General features: G+C 38.2%; 2 protein-coding genes across 2 annotated transcripts; one reads left to right on the forward strand and one right to left on the reverse strand.

Moving 5' to 3' along the window:
* Positions 1 to 859: 859 nt before the first annotated feature.
* On the reverse strand, positions 860 to 5,522 carry LOC122041910 (biotin carboxyl carrier protein of acetyl-CoA carboxylase 1, chloroplastic-like). Its single transcript, XM_042601791.1, has 7 exons — positions 5,261 to 5,522; positions 4,830 to 4,883; positions 4,551 to 4,714; positions 4,145 to 4,460; positions 3,989 to 4,060; positions 1,211 to 1,276; positions 860 to 1,127 (listed from the first exon to the last, which is right to left on the reverse strand). Exons 1-7 carry the CDS (start codon positions 5,516 to 5,518, stop codon positions 1,104 to 1,106), a joined length of 954 nt encoding a protein of 317 aa, XP_042457725.1. The 5' UTR covers positions 5,519 to 5,522; the 3' UTR covers positions 860 to 1,103.
* A 1,108-nt stretch (positions 5,523 to 6,630) lies between these two features.
* On the forward strand, positions 6,631 to 16,773 carry LOC122041911. Its single transcript, XM_042601792.1, has 5 exons — positions 6,631 to 6,890; positions 7,424 to 7,647; positions 14,733 to 14,813; positions 15,903 to 16,256; positions 16,587 to 16,773. Exons 1-5 carry the CDS (start codon positions 6,752 to 6,754, stop codon positions 16,686 to 16,688), a joined length of 900 nt encoding a protein of 299 aa, XP_042457726.1. The 5' UTR covers positions 6,631 to 6,751; the 3' UTR covers positions 16,689 to 16,773.
* The last annotated feature ends 7,557 nt before the right edge of the window (positions 16,774 to 24,330 follow it).

Genomic DNA, 24,330 nt, shown 5'->3' on the forward strand with positions numbered 1-24,330 from the left:
ACATTTTGCCTATCAAATCAGAGTGGATTTGTTATCAAAATATTTAAGAATTGAGGAAAATTATAAATTCAGCCATGTTTTTTATCCACTTAAGGTTCTATGGATTTGATTTCCTATATGCAGAGTGTTTGTGATTGGACTAAAATACCATCTTCATTATATCTTCAGTCACAAACTACTACTGCACTAGTACTTACAGATCACTATTATCATAAATTTATTATCTAATAACAAAACTGTACTTAAGTGGACAATACTAAAGTATCTTCTTCAATTAAAATTATCCAAAGTAGGATGATAAAAACACTAAAATAAATAAGAAGATAAATTAATATTAAAAAAAAATCCCACATTACATCACAGCTATGTTACTTTGTTCTCCTGATTTCTCCCACTCATACCTGTGTCAACGCAACATGACAAGTGAATGGGTAAGAAATGCAAGCACGGCGAACCTAACTCATTAATCTCTCCAAGGTGAAAGTGGAGGAAGAAAGAGGAAGAAGGGGAGAAAAGGGAGATGAACCCAAATCTCATTGTTGCAAGATTGGAGCATTGAGCACATTGCAAACTGAGCCCTACTTGTTAACGTTAAAGTACAACTATATAAGTATCAACACCTATTAACTATCTTAATTGTAATCCTAGGTTGCTCCTTTGGGACTGTTTTCCACAATTAATAATTCTTTGTCTAATTTCTTGGTCTATGAGCATGCGCTTTATCCTGATTTTTCTCAACCACAATGTTTTTGCTGGATAACATCGACACAAGACAAACACAATCGACCCTAAAAACTCCCAAGCAAACTCAGATTAACATTCAAATGGGTTGCTACAATAAAAAGTAGTCAAAAAGACATTTAAAAAAGATAAAGAGGATATGGCTCAATTCCAAAGTCTCAAAGGTTAATTTGATGTTAACTTGATACAAAGATAACACGATTATTTATTACATTTTGAAGGGGGAAAACATTTTTGTGACTAAAGGCTAAAGCACTCGATCAAGTATCACCATCTCAGCAAAGTTACCTGTCACCAGCGCAGGAAGAAACTAAAAAGGACAAAAACTGATTTGAGCTACCATAGCCCGGTATGTTGCAACTTTAAGGTTCAATTACAAAAATTGGCTGCATAAAAATATGACGGTAAACTAACAGTGAGAATATATATGGATTTAATTTAAAATAATGAACCAGAAAGTAGAAATAACCTGTTCTACACCCACAGGTTTGCCATCTTCAATCAATATTTCAACAATTGTTCCAGCCTGATCAGCCTGAACAAAAAAAACTCAGATTCATATTGTAAGGGCATTGTTTAAGAGGAGAAATGTAACATGATGTTGCCTCATGAAACACAACTCTTCAAGCGATTAAAAATTTGACTCTGGTCAAATACACGTCATTATTATATAGTGAAGAACATGTTAAACAAAAGGGCCATCTAGATACACAATAAAACGGCAAGAAAATTTTAACATGCTTGTTATGCAACTTGAAGCAGAAGACGACTAACATTCTAAGTGTTTCTCATGGGTAGATGTTTTTAAACTCCTCAAATAAGTGATAAAATTTATAAGAAAACAAATGTGCAAGGAAAAAAAAAACCATTAATGAAAAAATATTAATTTTTAACACTCACTATGGACAGAAGCACACTATCATAAAAGAGCTCTAAGCATAATGTCCAATCAATATAATTTATCTAATTCCAACAATAAAGTACGTTTATCATTACAAAAACACCCTAAGATCCATCTCCCATGATCAAACAATATCTGTGAAAACAAACTGATATGCTGACAACAATGCTAGAGTTGCACATTGTAAAAGTTGTACTTGCTCATGAGCAATGATGTTTCTCAAAGGCAGCATATGATTATGCCTCAGCAAATAACAATGAGCCACATATTCTACCAATATTATCATTTCAAGAGAAACCAAATACCAAAAATCAATCAGTTGTCACCTCTATCACCTATTCATTTCAAGGTAGGCAACCTTGCAAAAAAATTATTGAAACAGAACAAAGAAAGGTCTGTGGTAAATACATCATTATTTTTCTTTCCAAAGACCATTTAGTAAGGTGGTTTTAGAAAGTGTTGGTTACTGTTAGGGAAATTATTCCTGATCCCTAAGTCGCCCCATTTGTATTATTGACTAATAGCAAATAATCCCTTACTCCTTGTATATTCACACACATCTCCCCAACAGTTACATAAATGGCTCCTAAATCATAACTTAGATTCCAAAGAGGTCCAAACCTTGATTTTCAATTTTTCTTATTAAACTGCCAAAAGTATTCAAGTCTGGTCCATCATTGGAATTACTTAATAGAAAGTGACTGACTGTTGACACAGAAGTTGACTCTCTGACAAGTCTATGTCAATATAATCATTCTAGTTAACATCCTCATTATTGTCACATCATGCCCATTTCAACTTATTTTATAAGTGTTAACAATGAGAGAATGATATAGATGGTTAATCAATAGCAAACAAATAAGCCACCACTAGTTTAAATCTAAGAGATTAGTGAGAACAGAATTTATGAAGGTTCAATTACCTAATTGGAACAAAAAAAATTTGACTTATATATGATACGGTTGATAGTTAAGGAACCATTTATCTAATTAATCCTATTAAAATCCTAGGAACCTCAAACATGCTGAAAAGTTGCATTGGTCATGGAAAATAGAAATCAGATCTTGTTTAAGCTGACTGGAGCCTCAAGAAGATCAGACCCATGAGAAAAGTGCAGAAAATGGAACTCCAGGAAAACACTGAAGGGAAAGAGTTGGGAATGGAATTATGTAAAAACACTTCCAAAATGGAAACAAATGTTATAGACTAAGTTTCCATGCAACCAAAGTTGAACACAAAATCCTTTTTAGTGAGTGAAGTTAGTATTTTTAATTTAAAAAAAAATTAAACTCATACCAAGCATGGATCGGCTAACAATTCTTAATTTAGACCAAATTAAGCCTCAAACATAGAAAAGTGCAGACCAGACAAACTCAATGAACAATCAATTTCAAATCTTAATGATCCAGAATGAATGATCCAACTTTCACTTTTTTTTATTTTTTATTTTTAATTTCATATTATATTTAGGTCAATTCAACAGGTTTGCACTAGTAGAACTCAGAGCAAGTGTCTAGCCTAACTAATTCCTCAATCAATCCCGATTGATGAAGTTAAGCTAAACAACAATATTACAACAAAAAAAAGTAATCAATTTTTCTAGAGGCAAATGATCTCAAACATGCTCAACTTGTTAAAGCGAACCCAGTAATCATATATTTGAGATGTGGAATAAATTGTGCAACAAAGAGTATGAGAGAGACAGTGCAAATTATGCTTAGCCCTTATGGCAAAAGACATATTGCCTGGAGTTTTAATAAGATTCTGAAACATTATTATGATTCCAAATTTTAAAACTCTGTTCAAGGTGCACCTCCAAACCTAGCATACTAGGTTAGCATGCTATTCTTTGAGCTAATGGAGTAATTTGAGTCACATGTCAAGATCCAATTGTCATCCCTCTAATGAATATGATTAAAAATTCATATACATGTGACATCTTTCTTGAAGATAGGAAACAACAAATAATAACAGCAATCAAAAGTTATAAGGTAAGGAATAGTTGCATGAGAAAAAGTAATCGCAATATCAGATAAAACTGCAACTATTGTAGTTCAATAGACATTGATTTTCATTTTTAGCCGATGACCTGAAATTAGACATTTAGTAGATGAATTTATCAGCATTCTTTTTTGAGCTTAATGTTAAATAACTGGACTTTAAACAAAAGGCAAAAGTACGAGCTCCAACCAACTTCAGATTTAAGCACCCAACAGGCTTATTGAGCTTGTATAGAATTGAACATTAGGATACACTCTACTTTTGCAAAGTTACCAAGAAGATCTTATGATCAAAATAATCACACAAAAAATATGAAATCATGTTATCCTAAGGAGGGAAGCTTACTTCAATTTCATTCATCAGCTTCATAGCTTCAATAATGCAGAGTACTTGCCCCTTGTTGATTTTATCACCAATCTACAAAAGAGGTGAAAAATATAAGTAAAATGCAAACTGTGATCTCCTTAGATTTCATCTACGAAGAATGAAACTCGCAATCACTTTAACAAAAGAAGGCAGTCCTGGACCAGGGCTTCTGTAAAATGTCCCTGCCATAGGACTCTTAAGTGGAGGATGCGATGTCTTTAAAGCCTTAGGGGTAGATGCAGGCATAGGAGGTGCCGGTGATGCAGGAGAAGGTGAAGGCAGAGCAGTGACAGGAGATGCTTGTGGAACTGCTGATGAAGCAGGCACAGTGGGTTGCATCATAACAACTTGTGCTGGTTGAGACTGAGGCAAAGCCTCCATTTTTCGAATGACAAGCTCACAATTATTTTGCTTCAGCTGCAGTTCAGCAATGTCCCTTGAGTCAACAAGTCTGCATCACAAAGATGTAAAGCGCAGTCAGTTTTTAAATACTATAAGACAAATAAACAAACAGCTAGAGAGGTAGAAGTCTTCGTCTTACTTCACTAGGTTTATGACTTGAGACATAAACTCAGCTGTGGCCTTCTCTGACATTGGAGCTGAAGGTAGTGAAAATTGTTCATCTTTCACATCCTTCCCTTTTGGTGCTGATATTTCTGCCTTGTTCTCAGGTGATGCTGCATCGTTGGCGGATCCACCAACAACCTAAGCCGTGATGTAAAGGGGTACCCAAGAATGAAAAACGAATAGACCAAAACAAAAATTAAAAAAAAAACAATAATAAAGACTACGAACCTGAAGAACGCAAGATGCATCTTACCTCATTCAATTTGACCTTCGCAGTGATAGGGTGGTCTCGGCGGAACGCCAATCCCTACAATGGGGTAGTAACATCACGTGTGTACTGTCCATAAAGAAAACAAGAAAGGAACACATTTTTGCACAAGGAAATTTTTAGTAAGCTCCAGTTTGGCTCCAAAGACAAGACGAAACTATCCAATTAAATTTGAAATCGTTCAGATTCACAAATCAATCAAAGAACAGAAACCCACAACGCATTAGGAATACGAGACAGGCTTCAAATCACCAATAGAAAATCGAAAAGAATGATAAAAGTTCCCAACTCCTAACCAAAATGTCGGCATTTAAATTTTAAGTTCCACAATCACAGAAATCAAATCAGCAGAAGCTAAAATAAATAGGTTAATGAGAACAGATCCATGCGAAGCGATAGGAGCGAAAAATGAAAACCTTGTCGGGGAAGAGAAGACGTTTCGTGGGCCTCGATGGAAGTGGAAAGGAGGCGGAAGCAAGCTGTCTGCGAGAGGAGGAAGAAGCGGCGAAGGCGGCGGCGGAGACCTGCGGCGTGGTTGCTGGAGCAGCGTGAATCGAGGAGGCGGAGGCTACCATCATCGCGGGAAGCGGGTCAGCAGTAGCGACAGCTGGGAATCCAGTTAGCGACTGATGGAGAGGGCGGAGCTGACAAACGGATTTGGATTTCTGATCCATCAGATGACGGTTTTCGGAGCCTTTTTCAGTATTTGACCCGATATATGATGGATTTTGTTTTTTTTTTAATTTAAATTTTAATATAAAAACAATATATCTATATTATTTTTTTATTAAATTGAATCAGTTTAAACATGAGATTTTTACCCAATTTCATAGATAGATTTTCAAAATTATCCAATCCCGTATCTTAATTTTAAAATTATTCAATTATGTACTTCTTTTTTTACCCCTAATACGGTTCCAGTTGAATGCCTTTTCTAGCGGTTGAATTAATTTTTTTTTAGTTGGTTTTAATCTATTGGTTTTTAAAAAATCTTTATTTTTAATATATTAAGTGAAATTAATATTTGAGAGTATTTTTACGATAATTAGATAAATACATAGTAATAAATTTCATATCATTTCTAAATATTTAGGTCATTAACCATTATTAGTTGATGGAGAGCATTGATTTTTTTAATATGAATGTGTCTGAAAAAATAATTCAAGTTTAAAAAATTATCAAGTTTAAAAAAATAAGTCAAATTGATTTTTAAGGATATTAATATAATTATAAGAACTATACAAGCTCATAGAACATAATTTCACGTCATTCTGAACTCTCTAGGTTTATTAATCTATTTTAATTGAAATTCACTATCGATAGACTTAGATATTTCTGAATGATATTAAACTAGTTCCTATATATTTGTAATTATCTTGATTGTAAAAATATTTTTAAATATTAATTTCATATAATATATTGAGAATAATAATTTTTAAATATGAATCGATTAAAATTGATTAAAAAAATTGATTCTAACAATAGTGACAGGTAAAAATAAGAGTGAGTACATAATTTAATAATTTTAAAATTAACTGATTTGATAATTTAAAAAATTTAATTTCGTGATTCCAAAAAATCTGTTTAACAAAGATATTTCTAAGATGAAAAATATAATAAACTTTTATTTTGTTTTTGTTTAAATAATGAAAATCGAAGAGTTTTTCTGGTCGACCGGGTTCAAGCTGGAAAGCTGTGACTCATTGACTCAGACCTAGACGGTGAGGCGAGGGACGAGGCGGGCCCACCTTATCCTGTGCGTTTCAAACGCCCGCCATTTGTTTGCTTGGGTCTCCTGCGGTGCGAGCGGGAGAGCGAGCGGGAGACCACTCGCCATCAAGCTCAAGAGCGACCTCCGCCTCACCGCAACGATGGGCTAATCTACACCCTTCTCAGATCCGCTGCCGATGCCTTCCGCTGTGTTCTCCTCCGCCTTCTCCCCTCCTGTTCCCTGCGGCCTCGTCTGCGCCCGCCGCCGCCGCTCCTTCCACCCGACTATGCTTTCCAGTTCCTTCTCCTCCCGTCGCCGTCGATTCGCCTCTCGAGGTACCCATTCTAGTTGCTTTCCTAGTCTTATGTATGGTTTATTGAAATCATTTTATTTGCTCTCGTTGGTATGCTTCCATTGTGGTTTGAGGAGCTTATTCTGTTTTTAACCTAAAAGTATTAGGCAGAGTATTAACCGCGCGGACTCTCGCAAAGTAAAGACTGAAATTTAGAGCTGGAGTAGCAATTGACTCCATTCGTAGGAGGGTTGCACCGTCTGCACTGACCAAATTGTATTATTGAATCTAGAAGTTATTGTGTATTAGAATGCAAATAGAATAGACGCAAACATTCATAGGAGTTAGTTCCTGCTCTTGCACTTTCTTTTACATCAATGGAACTTTCGATGCATTTGCAGGCATGTGTTCCCATACACATTTTCCTTTTTTTTTGTCCCTTTGTTTTTGGGGAAAAAATAGCTGAAGTACTTTTGCTTTGTGCTTGATTCTACTTAGTGTTTTATTTCTTTCTTTATGTTTCAGCTCTATTCTAAGCACTAAATTGTCTAAACAGATTTATCTATGATAATACAGCTGTAGGTGGATCTAAAGAAAGTCAGATATCTTTGGTTGCAAATGAAAGATCTGAATCAGACAGGTTAGTTGATGGCATGGACTTTGGTGAACTATGCAATGAATTTGAGTGCATCAGTAGCCCTCAGGTGGAATCAACAGCAAGACAGCTTGTCAGGGATATACTAGAGCTGCGAGAAGGAAACCGTGCATTGAGCGCTTATTCAGTTTCCGTCAAATATAAGGTAATTGCTTTGAGTTAAGTTGTTTTTTTCCTCACATTCTCATGAATATATTTTTTTTTTTAATCTTTAGTTGTTTCAAAACATGTGACATACATATAGAGGGGAGGCTGTTAGTGGTATTGACTATGGCATGTGTTCTCTAAGTTCCTAACTGTGACAAAATATAAATTGACAAAAATTTTTGGTTAGTTTTATTTATAGGCATCAACTGAAAATTTAAAATGCCCTCCCACATGTAAACATTATGTTTGTCATTGTTTTAAAAGAATACCACATAATTGGCGATTGATGCATTAGAAGCGATGTTGTTGAAATTGACCAATGACAGTGATGCGGAGGTGGAGGCTATGGCGTGGAGGTTTGCCTATGTGGTGGCTGTGGAGGTTGTAGCGAAAGACCATTAAGCTTCTACTCAGAAAATCACGCAACGGAATAAAGAAAATCTTTTGCCCTCTTTTGTGCAATTAAATAAGCAAGGCAAACCAACCAATTAACTCAGCAATATATCACAGAATAGCAGAAAAACAATGACAGATTTTTTAGCATGGAAAACTCTCAAGACGAGAGGAAAAACCATTGGACCTTTAGGCCACTTAAATCTTCCACTAATAAAATTAATGGGCACCCCAAGTTCTTCTCCAGAAAGCAACTAGAGGCAAATACAAGAGAAGTAGAAAAGAAGTGTGTTATTGGCTCTCCTTGCTCTCCATCCCCGGTGGTGCTATTGAGAACATCAAAGGTCTATGCTGAATGTTTGTGTAGTCCTCCAAGCACCCTTTGATATCATGGGCCACTGTTTGCCTTTCTTAACAAGATGGTGGCTATGGACTTCGTGATCTCCACGCATCAAACAATGCACTACTAAGCAAGACACTATGGGATATCCAATCCAAAACTTATTCACTATGGATAAGATGGGTGCGCCAACACCACATCAAGGGTACAAATCTTTGGTAATGGAAGGCCAAGGCCTCAGACTCTTTCCTTATTAAACGGCTCGTGGACATACATGATAAAATCTTGCAGGGCTTTCATGGACAAGGGGCGGCCAACATGGAGTTCATTGAGTGGTTTGTGATGGAGAAAAATGGGACTGTAATGCTTATGAGTTCTTCAAGCCAAAAGGACCGGTGGTGACTTAGTATGGTCGTTTGGAGACCTGATATCTTGCCAAAGCACCGATTTATTGTATGACTACTAGCATATGGGAAACTACATACGATTGATAGAATAACATATGTTTCGGATAAGTCTTGTGTGCTTTGTCATGGGCATGAGGAGACGAACAGGCACTTGTTCTTGAAGTGTCCCATCACTCATGCTCTATGGGACAAGGTGAAGTGGTGGATAGAGTTTAGACATGATATTTGGATAGTGGAGGAACTCTTCTAGGTTCTTGGGCCGTTGGGCGACACTACTAGGATGGTAAACGTAAAATGAAGGGTCGACACCTTGGCGTCTCAAGTATGATATATATTTTGTGGGAAGCCCACAATCGGTGTCGTTTCGATGGGATTGCGCTTGATGTTGATAGGATGTTTCACAAGATTCAGATACATGTTTATTGCTTTGTGGACATGCATTGAGAGTGAGTAGACGCGGATGACTTGTATCAGTGTGCTACTGTAGTGTGATCGATTGGGGAATGATTGAGGAGTATACCTCATATGTAGAGGTTGTTAACTCCTATTTTATAATTGTATCCGTTTTTATACATTTACTTATTAAAAAAAAAACAGAGTAATAGAAAAGAGGAGAAACCAGAATCCAAACCACTAATCTTGTTACTCAGATTGTCACGCGCAAGGTACCAGAATTCCACAAGAGTAGAAGAAGATTCGCCAATGAAGTATCTGAATTTATTTCTCCCACGTTCTCCCTTTTTTTCTCTCTTCAATTTTTCTTCTTGTACTGTCTGATGGTTACTTACATCAAAACCCTATATTTGTTTTTATCACAAATGGGCTTTGGAATAAACGACTTAGAAAAGCCCATCATCCCTCACAAATGTGAGAGGCACCCACAACAATCTCCCCCTCCCGATCACGTGGAGGAGGGCACCTCCATGGCTCCATTCCCGCAACATCACTGCACATCACAAGCTTTTCTTTAGGTAACACCTTAGTCATCATATCCGAACCATTCTCATCAGTATGAATCTTTTCAAGCTGTAGCATTTTTTTCTCTAGCATATCACGTATCTAGTGATATCTCACGTCAATATGTTTTGATCGTGAGTGGAAAGTGGAATTCTTAATGAGATGAATTGTACTTTGACTCTCACAGTATAATGTAAAATTTTCTTGCTCATGGCCCAACTCTTGTAGGAACTTCTTCATCCAAATACTTCTTTGTAAGCTTCTGTAATTGCAATATACTCAACCTCTATAGTTGACAAAGAAAAACATTTCTGTAGTTTAGATTGCCATGAAACTGCTCCCCTGCAAAAGTAATCAACTACTCCGATGTAGACTTTCCTGAATCCAAGTCACTTAAAACCATCCAACACAGGTTTATCATTCCCGAAACACAAGCACACTCTGGAAGTGTCTTTGAGATACCTGAAAATCCATTTAACTACAACCCAATGTTCTTTTCCTGGATTAGAAAGAAACCGACTAATAACACCAACTGCATGAACGATATCTGGCTTTGTACACACCATGACATACATCAAGCTACCCATTGCAGATGTATAAGACATTCATCTCTTGTTTCTCTTTCTCACTTGTAGGATTTTGTTTGGAGCTTAGTTTAAAATGTCAAAAAAGTGGAGAAACAACAGGTTTGGCATTGCTCATATTAAATCTCTCAAGAACTTTTTCTATGTACCTCTCCTGAGATAACCGCAATTTATTTTTCTTCCTATTACGAAAATTTTTCATGCCAAGGATCTGTTTAGCCGGACCTAAATCCTTCATAGAAAAAAATTTGGTGAGCTCTCTTTTGAGTTTATCAATTTTAGCAATATCATGGCCAACAATTAACATATTATCAACATATAGCAAGAGAATTACAAATCACTATAAGAGAATTTCTTTACAAAATCATAATGGTTAGAGTAGTTTTACCATACCCATTCGCTTCCATAAAAGCATTGAATTTTCTGTACCATTGTCTTGGCGTTTGCTTAAGCCCTTACACACTTTTTCTCATATTGAAATCTTCATGCCCTTTAGCTCTAAAGCCTTTGGGTTGCTCCATGTAAATTTCTTCCTCCAAATTACCATGGAGGAAAGTCGTCTTCACATCAAGTTGTTCCACCTCCAAATTCAAATTGGTAGCTAATCCCAAAACAACTCTGATTGAACTCAAAATCTCATCAAAGTCAACACCCTGAGTCTGACTAAATTCCTTCACAACTAGTTTGGCCTAGTATCTTGGTTGTAAGCTATTCTCTTTGACTTTGACTTTAATCTGAAAACCCATTATTTTTCAAAGCTCTCTTACCCTTTAGTAACTTCACAAGGTCATAAGTATTGTTCTCATGCAAGGATTTTATTTCATCTTGCTTGGCACTCAACCACTCATCTTTTTTCTCATGTGTCAATACTTCGTGATAATTTTCTGGCCATTCCCCATCAGTGAGCATCACATACTGACTAATTGGATATCTGGTAGAAGGTTGTTTCACTATGGTAGATTTTCTCAAACCAAGCTCAATTAGTAAATCTGTTGGATTCTCATCAATTGGCTCATTATCATCAATAAGAGGATCATCTGTCTGAATACTTCTATTATCATCAACAAGCACCGCAGGTGGACGGATCATATCCGAATCAATTAATTCCTCATCGCTAGAATTTGGTTTCTCAGGTTTCTCAAAATCTTTTTTCTAAAAACACTGCATCTCTGCTTTGATAACTTTTTTGTCGATCGGATCCCAAAATTTGTACCCAAACTCCTCATGATTGTACCCAATAAAAATACATTGCTTTGTTTTACTATCAAGTTTAGACCTCTCATCTCTAGGAACATGCACAAATGCCCACCCAAACTCTCAAGTGATGATATGAAACATCTTTCCCTGTCCATACCCTCTGTGGCATATCATGATCCAAAGGAACTGACGGCAAAAGATTTATCAAGTCAACCGCTAATCTCATTGCCTCCCCCCAAAAAGACTTTGGCAATTTTGAATGAGAGAGCATGCAACAAATTTTGTCATTAATAGTGTGGTTCGTTCTCTCTGCAACTCCATTGTACTGAGGAGTTTTTGGCTCTGCCTTCTTAAACTTGATCCCATGAGGTCTACAGTAATCCTCAAACGGCCACCTATACTCGCCACCATTATTTGAGTGAACACATTTCAATTTCTTATCAGTTTCCCTCTCAGCTGATGCTTGAAAAATCTTAAAATAACTTAGAGCTTGATCTTTAGTTTTCAAAGTATAAGCCCACACTTTTCTGGAATGATCATCAATAAATGTAATATAATAACGAGCACCACCAAGACTTATAGCATCCATATAACAAATAGCAATGTGCACCCAATCTAATACATTAGCTTTTCTGGATGGTGGAAAAGTTTTAAAAGCTACTCTGTTGTTTACCAGCCAAACAATGAGTGCATACCTCCAAATTTGCAGATTTGAGGCCAGGAATAATCTGTTTCTGAGAGAGTTTCTGCATTCCATTCTGGCCCAAGCCGCATATGTGCAGACGAATCATCAACTGCATTCAATTCCCCCCCATAAGTCTTTACCTCCATCAAATAAAGAGAATTGTATTTCTTTCTTAAAGCAACCACCAAAGACCCTTTAGTGAGCTTCCACTTTCCTTCACCAAAGTGGTTATGGTATCCCTAATCATCAAATATACCAATGGAAATTAAATTCAGACGAATTTTAGGAACACGTCTCATATTTTTCAGACACATTCTACATCCAACATCAATATTTATATGGACATCGCCTATACTTGCAATTCTACACTTTGTATTATTTCCCATTTTCACATTACCAAACTCACCATCATTATAGGTAGAAAACACAACACGGCGAGAAGTAACATGATATGAAGCACCAAAATCAACTACCCACTGAGAGTCCTGACATGTAAGATTAACACTACCACCATTGCAGATAATAGTAACATTTCTAGGGATGTAAACGAGCCGAATCGAGTCGAACAATATTAAGCTCGAGCTCAGCTCGTTTAAGTTATATTCGAGCTCGAGCTCGAATTGAACTTTTATTACAAGGCTTGAGCTCGGCTCGTTTTAGAATTACCAAGTTCGCTAACAGTTCGAGCTCGACTCGTTATTAGCTCGATTATCATATTGTTAACGAGCCGAACTCGGGCTCATTTTATAGCTCATTTTTTGGCTCATTTTAAGGCTTGTTTTAGAGCTCATTTCACAGGTTTGTTAAGCGAGCTTGAAAACTCATTTGAATAAATATTCAATAAACCTAACAACTAAAATAATATAAACTCAACGCATCATTGAACATCCCAAACTACTACATTAAACTTTCAAACTCAACACATCATTTAACATGTTCGCGAGCCCTTTAATCGAGCCGAGCCCGAGCCCGAGTTCACGAGCCTATACATGAACATGTTCTCGAGCCCTTTAAACGAGTCGAGCTCGAGCCTGAGCTCGTGAGCCTATAAACGAACATCTTCGCGAGCTTACGAGCCAAATATCCTTAAGTTGGAGCTCGGCTCGATAAAACTGTCGAGCTCGAAATCGAGCTCGAGCTCGGCTCGATAAGATAAACGAACAAACTCGAACGAGCTTTTTACCAAATCGAGCTTCGAATAGTTCACGAACTGTTTGGTTCATTTACATCCCTAAACATCTCCATCTGCAGTCGCTGCAGTATTGGCTTCATCTTTCTATCCTTCACCTCTCTGTTTTTGCTTTTGTTCTCTTTTCCATTTTCTACATTGAGCTTGTTTGTGTCCTGGTGCATCACAATAATAACATTTGGAACCATTCCTTGTATGGAACTTTCCTCGTGATCTGTCATTATTATCATGACTCCTCGGGTTTCTACTCTTACTCCTACACCATTTATCATGACTCTTGGGTATTGATGAGTAACAATGAGTAGTAATATCAGTTACCATGAAATCAACAATCAGGGATTTCAACATTCAACAAACACAACAATATTACCTTAAACTCATTTGACTTCTTAATTGATATGTTTGGTATATCAAACAATGACCAAGTTACATGAAATGATTCCAATCATGTTTATGCACGTACTAATCAAAGCAAGAAAAACAATGTTCATAATTCTTAAAACTGTTGCTCAGCATACAACCAATGTAGAGAATATCATAAGATTCAGACATAATCAAGATAATTTTATATAGTTATGTGCTACTTTTGAACACTGGTAACTTGTCAGACCAATCTCCATATACGATCCTAATAAAACACATGAGGATCCTTGTAATTTGCGTTCCATCACATGAGGTAATTTGAAACACCTTGACAACTTAGATCACTTAGAAAATACAATCAAGTAGGATAATGGAGATTTTAGTTGCAAAAAGAATCCTTTTGAGATAATATAATACTGAACAATATTTTAAGCTCATGTGGCACTGAAAAATACTTTAAGCTCATGATTTTTCACATCCTATAAAATGGGTCTGCTTATGGATTTACTACTGAGGTAAGTGGTTGTTCTTGTGGGTGAATGTCAAGGTTTATGTTTGTGTTAGAGCATTTTTGCTTGAACTTTGTTTTCTTTTAATGCCAAAGTGTTGTGAGACATTATGTGTACTTTTCCAAGACTACTAAAAACATCCATTTTTGGCTATCAGTTGCTAGTTATTCAGTTTTCTTAGGTACAGAATCTCATTACTCTGGACACTTTAGAAAGTATAAGTAGTTTTGTAGGATTACCCTAACTGAGTCGATCAGAAGTCTGATACAAGATTTCCTGATTTTTATTCTACAAAAGAGAAATAAGAGAAAGATCAGCTGCCTGCGACCTAGTGTGATTAGTGAACAACAATTGCTGTAAGATTGTGAGATATGCCCCTGGTTGCTTGTTCCTTTTCACCAAAAAGCTATTTCATTTTCATGCGTAGGAATCATGGTGTATGCTTCATATTGACTGCAGGATCCAATTAGGAGCTTTGTTGGGCGTGAAAAATACAACAGACCTCTCTGGGCAATTGATGCTCTGGAAAATCCATCAGTAGTAAGAGCTTGCAATGCTATTTCCTTTTGTCTACATCATGTCTTATGCTACTTTATTTGCTATTTCTAAAATACAGTGGAGAAGTTGATTAATATTCAAAAAGAAAAACCCCTGACAATTTTTGATGATGAGGTTATGCATTTCTTGTGAGGGTAAGATAATATATTTGATGAAACAATTGGAGAAAGAGGGAATTAATGAGCCAAAAATGATATGATGTTAGCTCAGTAGGATATCCCTGCTCCATCCTGAGATATCAAATGTTTGTGTTATTCTTGTTCTGTTGAATTATATCGATGCCTTTATGGTAGTATATCATAATTCCAATTCTCTCACTGACCTGAATAGGCTGAAAAATTTTATTATCTAGAAGACCCATGACCGATACAAGCAGTTTTTGTAGCTACCTTATCCTTATGAACATTTCTACTACGAATGTCATTATTTTCCAATTTGTAGTACTACCCTTAATTTGATCAACACAAAGACTTGAGATTTGTCCTGGTTCTTCGGCTACTTGAAATTGGTTGATTTCATATCTTTAAGTTCACCATGAATGTAGGTTGAAAATGAGTTGCCAAATAATCAAAGCAATAGCAATATCAAATATGATATCGTAACAGAAACACAGCAAACATAAATTCCAAAGACAATATCTGAAACTGACATGATACGATGCGATTATGAAAATGTGAAATGACTTGATGTATTTATCAAATAAATAATGTTTTCGTAACCTTAACTTATTGTGGACCCCAAATGACTTGCGACACAAGTCCAATTATCAATCCCTACCAGTAATAGATCTGTTGTTTAAGCGAGTTATGGTAACTAATTCAGTATTTTTTATTTTAAATTCAACTTAATCAGGAATATGTTGAACTCCTAAATCTGGGTGTATGAATTGCCTCTCTAGTAACCTGCTATTTGCTGCTCTAATGTTGCATCTATGAAACTTTACACTTTGTCGTGCATTTGTCAATATCACCATTCAATGTTGCATACAATCAATTTCAAAGCACATTTATGAACATTATGATTGTTGGAAAATTGCAACTATAGAGCATCTAATTTTGGCTCATTTGCCAGGCAGTGCAGGAAATGGTAATGCTATCAACAAGTGTTCTAAGCATAAAATGGACTCTCAAAGGGAAGCCTAAGAACCCTGCCATTGCAGGCTTAGGGGGATTCCTGAAAATTCAAGTTCATTCTCTCTTCACCTTAAACCAAATAAGCGGTCAAGTTATCGAACATGAAGAATCATGGGATCTGTCTCAATCATCACCTCTTGCTCAGGCATATTTTTGGGTTTCTCGGAGACTTTTCTCAACAATTGAATCTGTTAAAGACACAGTTGATGCTGTTAAGAGTACAACCACACGTCTATCAACTCAAAAGGATAACTTGGAGAGCTACCCAGACCCCTCATTTGATCCAACAAAGGTAACAATAAATCTGATATCTATTTGATAAGTATTAGGACATTACTATGGTAAGCCTAAGATACCTGATTGTAACAGTTGAACATGTTTAAGTCACTCTTATTTCTTTATTTGTTTCCTTGCAAAACTGAAACATACCAGCTCAGAGTTTTGAAAGCATAAAGATTGACATGAGATACCATTTATCTAATCTCTCATATCACCAGAATAGAAAGGAAAAAAAAGAGTTATGTTCTTTTAATATGAGTTATTGCTGTTGTATATGTCTACGGTGATCAGAAAATTAGCTTTAGATATTCATATCACTGACACTTGTGCCTTCTTTCTTCAGTTCTTTCAGAGGGAAGGTGACTTGCAGAGAGATGTTTATCAGATTGCTCTTTTCTTAGCCGTGGCATACTTCGTTGTACAGTTCTTGAGAACAACTCTTTGAAATCGATACTCCACCAAAATTTTGTAAATTCAAAATGTACAAATGGGTATGTATTCCTAAATATGAAACCTTCTTCTGTGCTACATATGAATAGTAGTAGCTTGCTTGAAGATGTGTTGCGGAGTAGTAGAACGAACAGAGCCTTTGCATAGAGGTGAATCAGAAAACTTGATTGTTGCCTCGAACCTCAAGCTCCCTTTTTATAAGTATGGTTCGATCGACCGATAAACTCATCGATCGATTGATCCGTTCGGTCGACCGAACCTCTTATCAGTCGACTGAGCCTCTTATCGATCGACTGAACCTTATACTTTTTTTTATTGCCGAGATCTCTCTCCAGTTGTTTATCTCAATCTACCTGCCAAATATTGATCATTTAGACTTGCTTGGACTTTGCCGTTTAGCATTTGATCGGCTCATCAGGACTTTCCCTCGATCTTCGGCCCTCCAGATCTTTTGAGTTTCCTTGCCATGTGTCGGGTCCTCTTGACCCACTTGAGCTTCCTGTCTGGCTTTTATGATCTGCTAAGAATTTTCTTGCCTAGCTATGACTAGGGCTTTCAGTGGTTGAGTAAACAGTTTGCACACTTAGTCAACTTGTTAGATCACAATAAGATTTAACTTAAATTTTTGATAACATCAAAACTCAAGTTCGATTTTGGTGCACCTTGCACCAACACCGGATTGCACTGAACGAAGTTGACTCGTATGTGAGCACGACCTGTGTGCGTCGAATGCCGGACTGGTCGAGGCAAAATTTGTCCAAGTGGAACAACTAATATTTTGTCACATAAATCTTTTTGCTGCTTATTTAATTGTGTAATGGATGTATTAAATTAAGGATTAATGTAGAATGTAAACGACCGAGTGAAAAGTGGGTGTTTCACTGCTCGGCGAATAATGATCATTAATCGATTATTAACGCTGTCCATTGGTCTAAACTCCTATATAAGGAGGCTGCGATCACAGACAATACACACACAAGCAGAAATTCTCTACCTTCGTTCCCCTTCTCCTTTGTCGTGCATCTCTTACTCGGCGGATTATTCATGGAAGCAGTCGAGTACTAGTCGGGTACTTCTCAATTCGTCGTGACCACTAGTACTTGATGCATATCATGGTTAATTGTTGTATCCTGGGAACAGATGACCTGAGAAAACCTCGAAGCAAAGTTGAAGGTGGGGCGAGTTTGTTTCAAGGAAACTGCAACGATTGCAGGCCTTGGTTCATTCGCCCGCTCAGGACGGTCGCTTTGCCCGCTCAGGCGGCTTCTATTGTTCTGCGCCACTCGGCCGATTTGCCTGCTTGACCGCACTACTCAGTCGATTACTTGCTAGCTCGGTCTGCCCAACTGATCTACTTGGCCAGTCATTCTGTTAGATTTGTCACTCGGTCGGCTGCTCACCCGCCCGTCTGGCCACATGCTCGCTCGACCGCTCACTCGATCGCCTGCACTGCTCGCTCGACTGCACGCCCATTTGACTCCATGGTCACTCAACCACTCACTCGGTCGGCTGTACTGCTCGCTTGGTTGCACGCTCGTCCGGTCGCACGCTCGCTCGGCTGCTCACTCGGTCTGTTGCATTACTCGCCTGGCTGCATGCTTGTCTGGTGGTATGTTCGCTCGCCCGCTCGGCCTCTCTGACGCTCGCTTGCTCAGCTACTCTGTCACTCAGGCCACCCTGCCTTCTACTATGAGGCTGTTCTAATCGGTCGATCACTTGGTCTGATCTGCGACTTGGCCTCCCTGCACACTCAGCGGCTCTGCACCTCTCGGCCCGATCAGCTACTTTGTTGTTCTACCCGCTCAACTGCTCGGTCGCTCGGTTGCTCTGCCCGCTCGAGACTGTGCAGTCGACACTTAGCAGAAATCAACCCCCGCTAGCAGCCTAAGATTGCTTAGGTCAATTCAATAGATAAGCTGAATTTAATTTTGTGTATTTAAATTATGCTAATTCCCCAGAATCTCTGGTAGATTATATTATTGTTTCTCCAACCATCGGTTCTGTTGAGATGACCATAGAATAAAGTATTGAGGTCCAACATACTTAACACATGAAGGCCCCTCCGTTCCGATTGGAATTGTGCCAATCAATCACGGGGAAAAGCCAGAGAAGTTTAGTGAACTGAATTTCAAGAGGTGACAGCAAAAGATGCTCTTCTACTTGACCATGCTAAATCTGGTTCGGTTCTTGACCAAGGACCCTCCCAAGCATGTTGAGGATGCTGATGCGCAGACCATCAGTGCAGTGGATGCATGAACTCATTTTGAGTTCTTTTGCCGAAACTATATCCTCAACTGTCTTGCTGACTCGTTGTACGATGTGTATAGCATAAAGAGAATGACTAAGGAGTTATGGGAGTCCTTGGACAAGAAGTACAAGATGGAGAATGCATGGGACCAAGAAGTTCATCATGGGTCGATTCCTGGACTACAAGATAGTTGATTCCAAAGACGGTGATCAGCCAAGTTTAGGAGGTTCAGGTGATCTTGCACGAGATCCACTCATAAGGAATGATTCTTAGTGAAACCTTCTAGGTGGCTGCTATCATTGAGAAGCTGTCCCTCGGTTGGAAGGACTTCAAGAACTATTTGAAGAACAAGCGGAGGGAGATAAATGTGGAGGAACTCATTATTAGAGTTCACATCGAAGAAGACAACAAGAGTTCAGAGAGAAAGATGTTCTCTCAGGCTACTGTGAAAGCCAACGTAGTCGAGCACGGTCAAAGCTTAAAATGGAAGAACCCCAAATCTTCCAAAATGAGACTTAGAGGAGGCATCAACAAGAAGTTCTCTGGGAAGTGCTTCAATTGTGACCAAGTCAGTTACAAATCTTCGGAGTGCAGAAAATCGAAGAAGAAGTAAGAGGCCAATCTGAACTAGGGACCAGAAATGGATGACCTCTACGCTGTGGTCTCTGAATTGAACCTGGTGGGTTCAAACTCACGACAATGGTGGATCGATACTGGAGCCGCTAGACATATCTACTGCAACGAGGAGTTGCTCTACAACTTTGAAGAAGTCAATGGAGACAAACTGTTCATGGAAAACTCAGCAACCTCGGATATCATGGGCTAAGGAAAAATGGTGTTGAAAATGATCTCAGGCAAGGACCTTAATCTGAACAATGTGTTGTATTTTTCAGAGATTCGGAAGAATCTAGTGTCCGGATCACTGTTAAGCAAGCATAACTTTCGTATTATTTTTAAGTCAGATAGAGTTGTATTGTCTAAGAATGAAATGTTTGTAGGAAGGGGCTATGTATCTGATGGGCGATTCAAGCTCAATATAATAATCATTAGACCTAAGATAAATAAAAATGGAAGTTCTTTCACTTATATGCTTGAGTTTTCATGTTTGTGGCATGATAGATTATGACATGTTAATTACGGTGCGTTGCATAGATTAATAAATATACAAAACATACCTACATTCTACCTTGACCTGAAACACAAGTATGAAATTTGTGTTGAAACGTAACTAAAATGACAAGGTCATTTTTCAACATATTGAAAGAAGTAACGAACAACTTGACCTAATCCACATTGACGTGTGTGACCTAAAAGGTATGCCAACATGTGGTGGTAATAAATATTTCATCACTTTTGTAGATGATAACAAAAAATACTATTATGTGTATCTTCTCAAAAGTAAAGATGAAGTTATAGAGAAATTTGCTCTCAATAAAAATGAGGTTGAAAACCAACTTAATAAAAAGATTAAGGTGGTTCGAAGTGACTGAGGCGGTGAATATATATATCACCGTTCGCTGAGTTGTGTGCTGAACATGGAATCAGACATGAAACAACAACTCCTTATACACCTCAACAAAATAGAGTTGCTGAGCGAAAGAATCGAACTCTAAAGGAGATGATAAATGCTCTTCTATTGAGCTCTGGGCTGCCAGAGTTCATGTGGGGGAAGCTGTGTTAATAGCTAATTACTTTTTAAATAAGGTGCCCCAGAAGAAAATAGATAAGAGCCCTTATGAGTTGTGGAATGGAAGACAACCATCCTGTAAATATTTACGAATGTGGGGGTGTCTTGCCAAAATTTTGGTGCCTGATCCGAAAAGGATTAAGATTAGACCAAAGATTGTTGATTGTATATTTATTTGATATGCACATAACAACAGTGCATATCAGTTTTTTGTGTATGAGTCACAAATACCAGATATACACACGAACTCGATAATAGAATTGAAAAATATCTTGTTCTTTGAGCATATGTTTCTATATAAGACCTAAGAGAAAGCTTGCTTCTTAAAACGGGTAGATAGAACACAAGGTGAAGATAATGATGAGGAACCAGTCGAGATTGAGCTTAGACAGAGTAAAAGAGCTTGGGTAGAAAAATCCTACGGATCGAATTTTATCACTTTTATGTTGGAAAGTGAGCCTCGAAGTTACTTAGAAATAGAAAGCTCTTCTGATGGACCTTACTGGAGAGAGGTAATTGCATCTGAGATAGAATCTATCTTGCAAAATCACACTTGGAAACTTGTGGATTTTCCTCCCGGAAGTAAACAACTAGGTTGCAAGTCGATTTTCAAGAAGAAAGTGAAGTCAGACGACACAATTGATAAGTATAAGGCCAGATTGGTAATCAAAGGATATCGACAATAAGAAGGCCTTGATTACTTTGATACGTATTCTCCCATGTCGAGAATAACTTCCATTAGAGTATGTTGGCTATAGTCGCTCTATGAAATTTTGAAATACATTAGATGGATGTAAAGATAATCTTTTTAAATGGGGATTTAGAAGAGGAAATCTACATGGAGCAACCTGAGGGGTTTTTGTGCCAGGACAAAAAAACAAGGTTTGTACATTTGGTGAAGTCACTATATGGCTTGAAGCAAGCACCAAAGTAGTGACATGAGAAATTTGATAATGCCATGAAGGAATGTTGATTGAAAATCAATGAGTGTGATAAATGTGTCTACATGAAAGCCACAAAGAATGACTACGTCATCTTATGTCTATATGTAGATGACATACTTATCATTAGAAGTAATGATAAGATTATAAAATCCACTAAGGATATGTTGAATTCAAGATTTGACATGAAAGACATGGGCCTAGCTGATGTGATTTTAGTAATCAAAATTCTTAGAACAACAAAAGAACTTGTTCTTAGTCAGTCTCATTACGTGCACAAGATACTTGAGAAATTCACCAAGAGTGATACTGCGTTGGCACGAACGTCGATAGATATGAGTCAATATTTATCAAAAAAATTGAGGTGAAAGTATCTCTCAGATAGAGTACTCTTGCGTGATTGGAAGTCTGATGTACCTGATGAGTTGTGCACGACTAGACTTGACCCACGCAGTAAGTAAATTGAGTAGATTCACGAGTAATCCTAGTGTTGAGTACTAGAAAGTGATAATAAGAGTATTGAGATACTTGAGGTATACTCGTGAATATAGACTGTACTATACGAGATATCATGTTGTGATCGAAAGATACAACGATGCAAGTTAGATATCTAATATAAAGATATAAAAGACTCTAAGTCTATGAGTGGATATGTATTCACTCTGGAGGTGCAGCTATTTCCTGGAAATCTTAAAATCAAACGGTAATAACCAGATCCGTGATGGAATCTGAGTTTGTGGCTCTTGATATGTTGTGAAGATGTTGAATGACTACGACAATTCTTAGAAGATATTCCGAGATGGCGGAAACCTGTACCGGAAATTTGCATACATTGAGACAATCAATCAGCAATCGGTCAGACACAGAGCCATCTGTATAATGGTAAGTCTAGACATATACGTCGTAGACATAATACCATTAGACAACTACTCTCAACGAAAGTTATCGCTGTTAACTATGTGAAGTCAAAAGATAACCTAGCAGATCTATTAACCAAGGAGTTAAATAGAGAGTTAGTTGCAAGCTTATCGTGAGGGATGGGCTTGATGCTCATGAGAAATGTTGGTGCAAAGGAAACCCAACCTATGCAGACTAGAGATCCCAAGAACTAGGTTCAAATGGACAACTTAATTGTACCGACAAAATTGCTCACTATGGGAGAACAACCAAATGGATCAGTGAAGGATGGAGGTTGAGCATACGACTTTTAATGATCTAAGTAGAGTAATGAGGAATACTCTTAAGAGATTACCTGTGAGAAAGAAGTGGAGTCGTTTCGAAAGGAATTGAAGACACAATTCTTAGAACTTCTCACAGAATCAGGCGTGTTCATGGCCAAGAATGAACATACTCATGAGAATTGAGTTGTATCAGGGAGAGTCTTGGGTGAGATATGCCAATGCTTGCACAGACAACAGAACAATTCAAGGACATCGGGTCTATTGTCAGCTAGTAAGTAAACAGATCTTTACAAGGGAAGGTTCAAAGGGTAAAACCTAATTGTATTATACTGGACTGAACCGTTGAATGCTATCACATACCCCATTTCCATTTATGTGGGAGATTGTTGGATATATTTGAATGGAGAAGAGGTGAAAGAGGCATGAAGCTCTATTGCAAATGAGACTTTAGTCCCATATTGGGAGCTTTAAGGCATATTGGTTGATTTATATTGATTTACATGCATTGGTGATGTGAATAAATGCATGGGGAGAGATTCTCTCTCATGCGTGGGTTCGTGGGGGGGGGGGGGGTGCAAATCCAGGGTCCGGATTGCATTGAACCAAGTTGACTCGTGTGCGAGCATGACCTACGCGTGTTGAAGTCGGATCGGTCGGGTAAAATTTATCAAAGTGGAAAAACTAATTTTTGCCACATAAATCTTTTTGTTGCTTAATTAAGTGTGTAACAGATGCATTAAATTAAGGATTAATGTAGAATGTAAACGACCGAGTGAAACGTGGGTATTTCATTGCTTGGCGAATAATGAGCATTAATTGATCATTAACGTTTCCCATTGGTCTGAGCTCTTATATAAGGAGGTTGCGATCATAGACAATACACACACGAGCAGAAGCTCTCCACCTTCATTCCCCTTCTCCTTTGTCGTGCATCTCTTGCTTGGTGGATTACCCGTGGTAGCAGTCGGGTACCTCTAAGTCCGCCGTGACCACCAGTATTTGGTGTGCATCACGATTAACCGTTGTATCCTGGGAAACAGACGACCCAAGAAAATCTTGAATTACAGCCGAAGGTGGGGCGAATCTGTTTCAAGGAAACCGCGACAATCATAGACCTCGGTTTATTCTCCAGCTCGGGACGACCGCTTCGCCCGCTTTTGTTGCTCTACGCTACTCGGCCAATCTGCTCGCCCGCTCGACCGCACTACTCAGTCAATTACTCGCTCGCTTGATTTGCCCAACCGATATGCTCAGTCGGTCATTCAGTCACATCTGTCACTCAGTCGGCCGATCACCCGCCCGGCTGCATGCCTGTCCGACCGCTCACTCGCCCGGCTGCACGCTCGTTTGGCCGCACTCTCTGTAACTCACTCAGTCGGCTGCACTACTCACCTGACTGCATGCTCGTTCGACGGCACGCTCGCTCACTCGATTGGCTACACTGCTCGCTCGACTGCACGCTTGTTCGGCCTCACGCTTGCTTGACCTCTCGCTCGGTTGGCTGCACTGCTCGCCCGGCTGCACGCCCGTCCGGTCGTATGCTTGCTTGCTCGCTCACTCTCCCTCTCTGACGCTTGCCC

The sequence above is a fragment of the Zingiber officinale genome, chromosome 2A (genome assembly GCF_018446385.1).
Source record: "Zingiber officinale cultivar Zhangliang chromosome 2A, Zo_v1.1, whole genome shotgun sequence".
NCBI classification, from domain to species: Eukaryota; Viridiplantae; Streptophyta; class Magnoliopsida; order Zingiberales; family Zingiberaceae; genus Zingiber; species Zingiber officinale.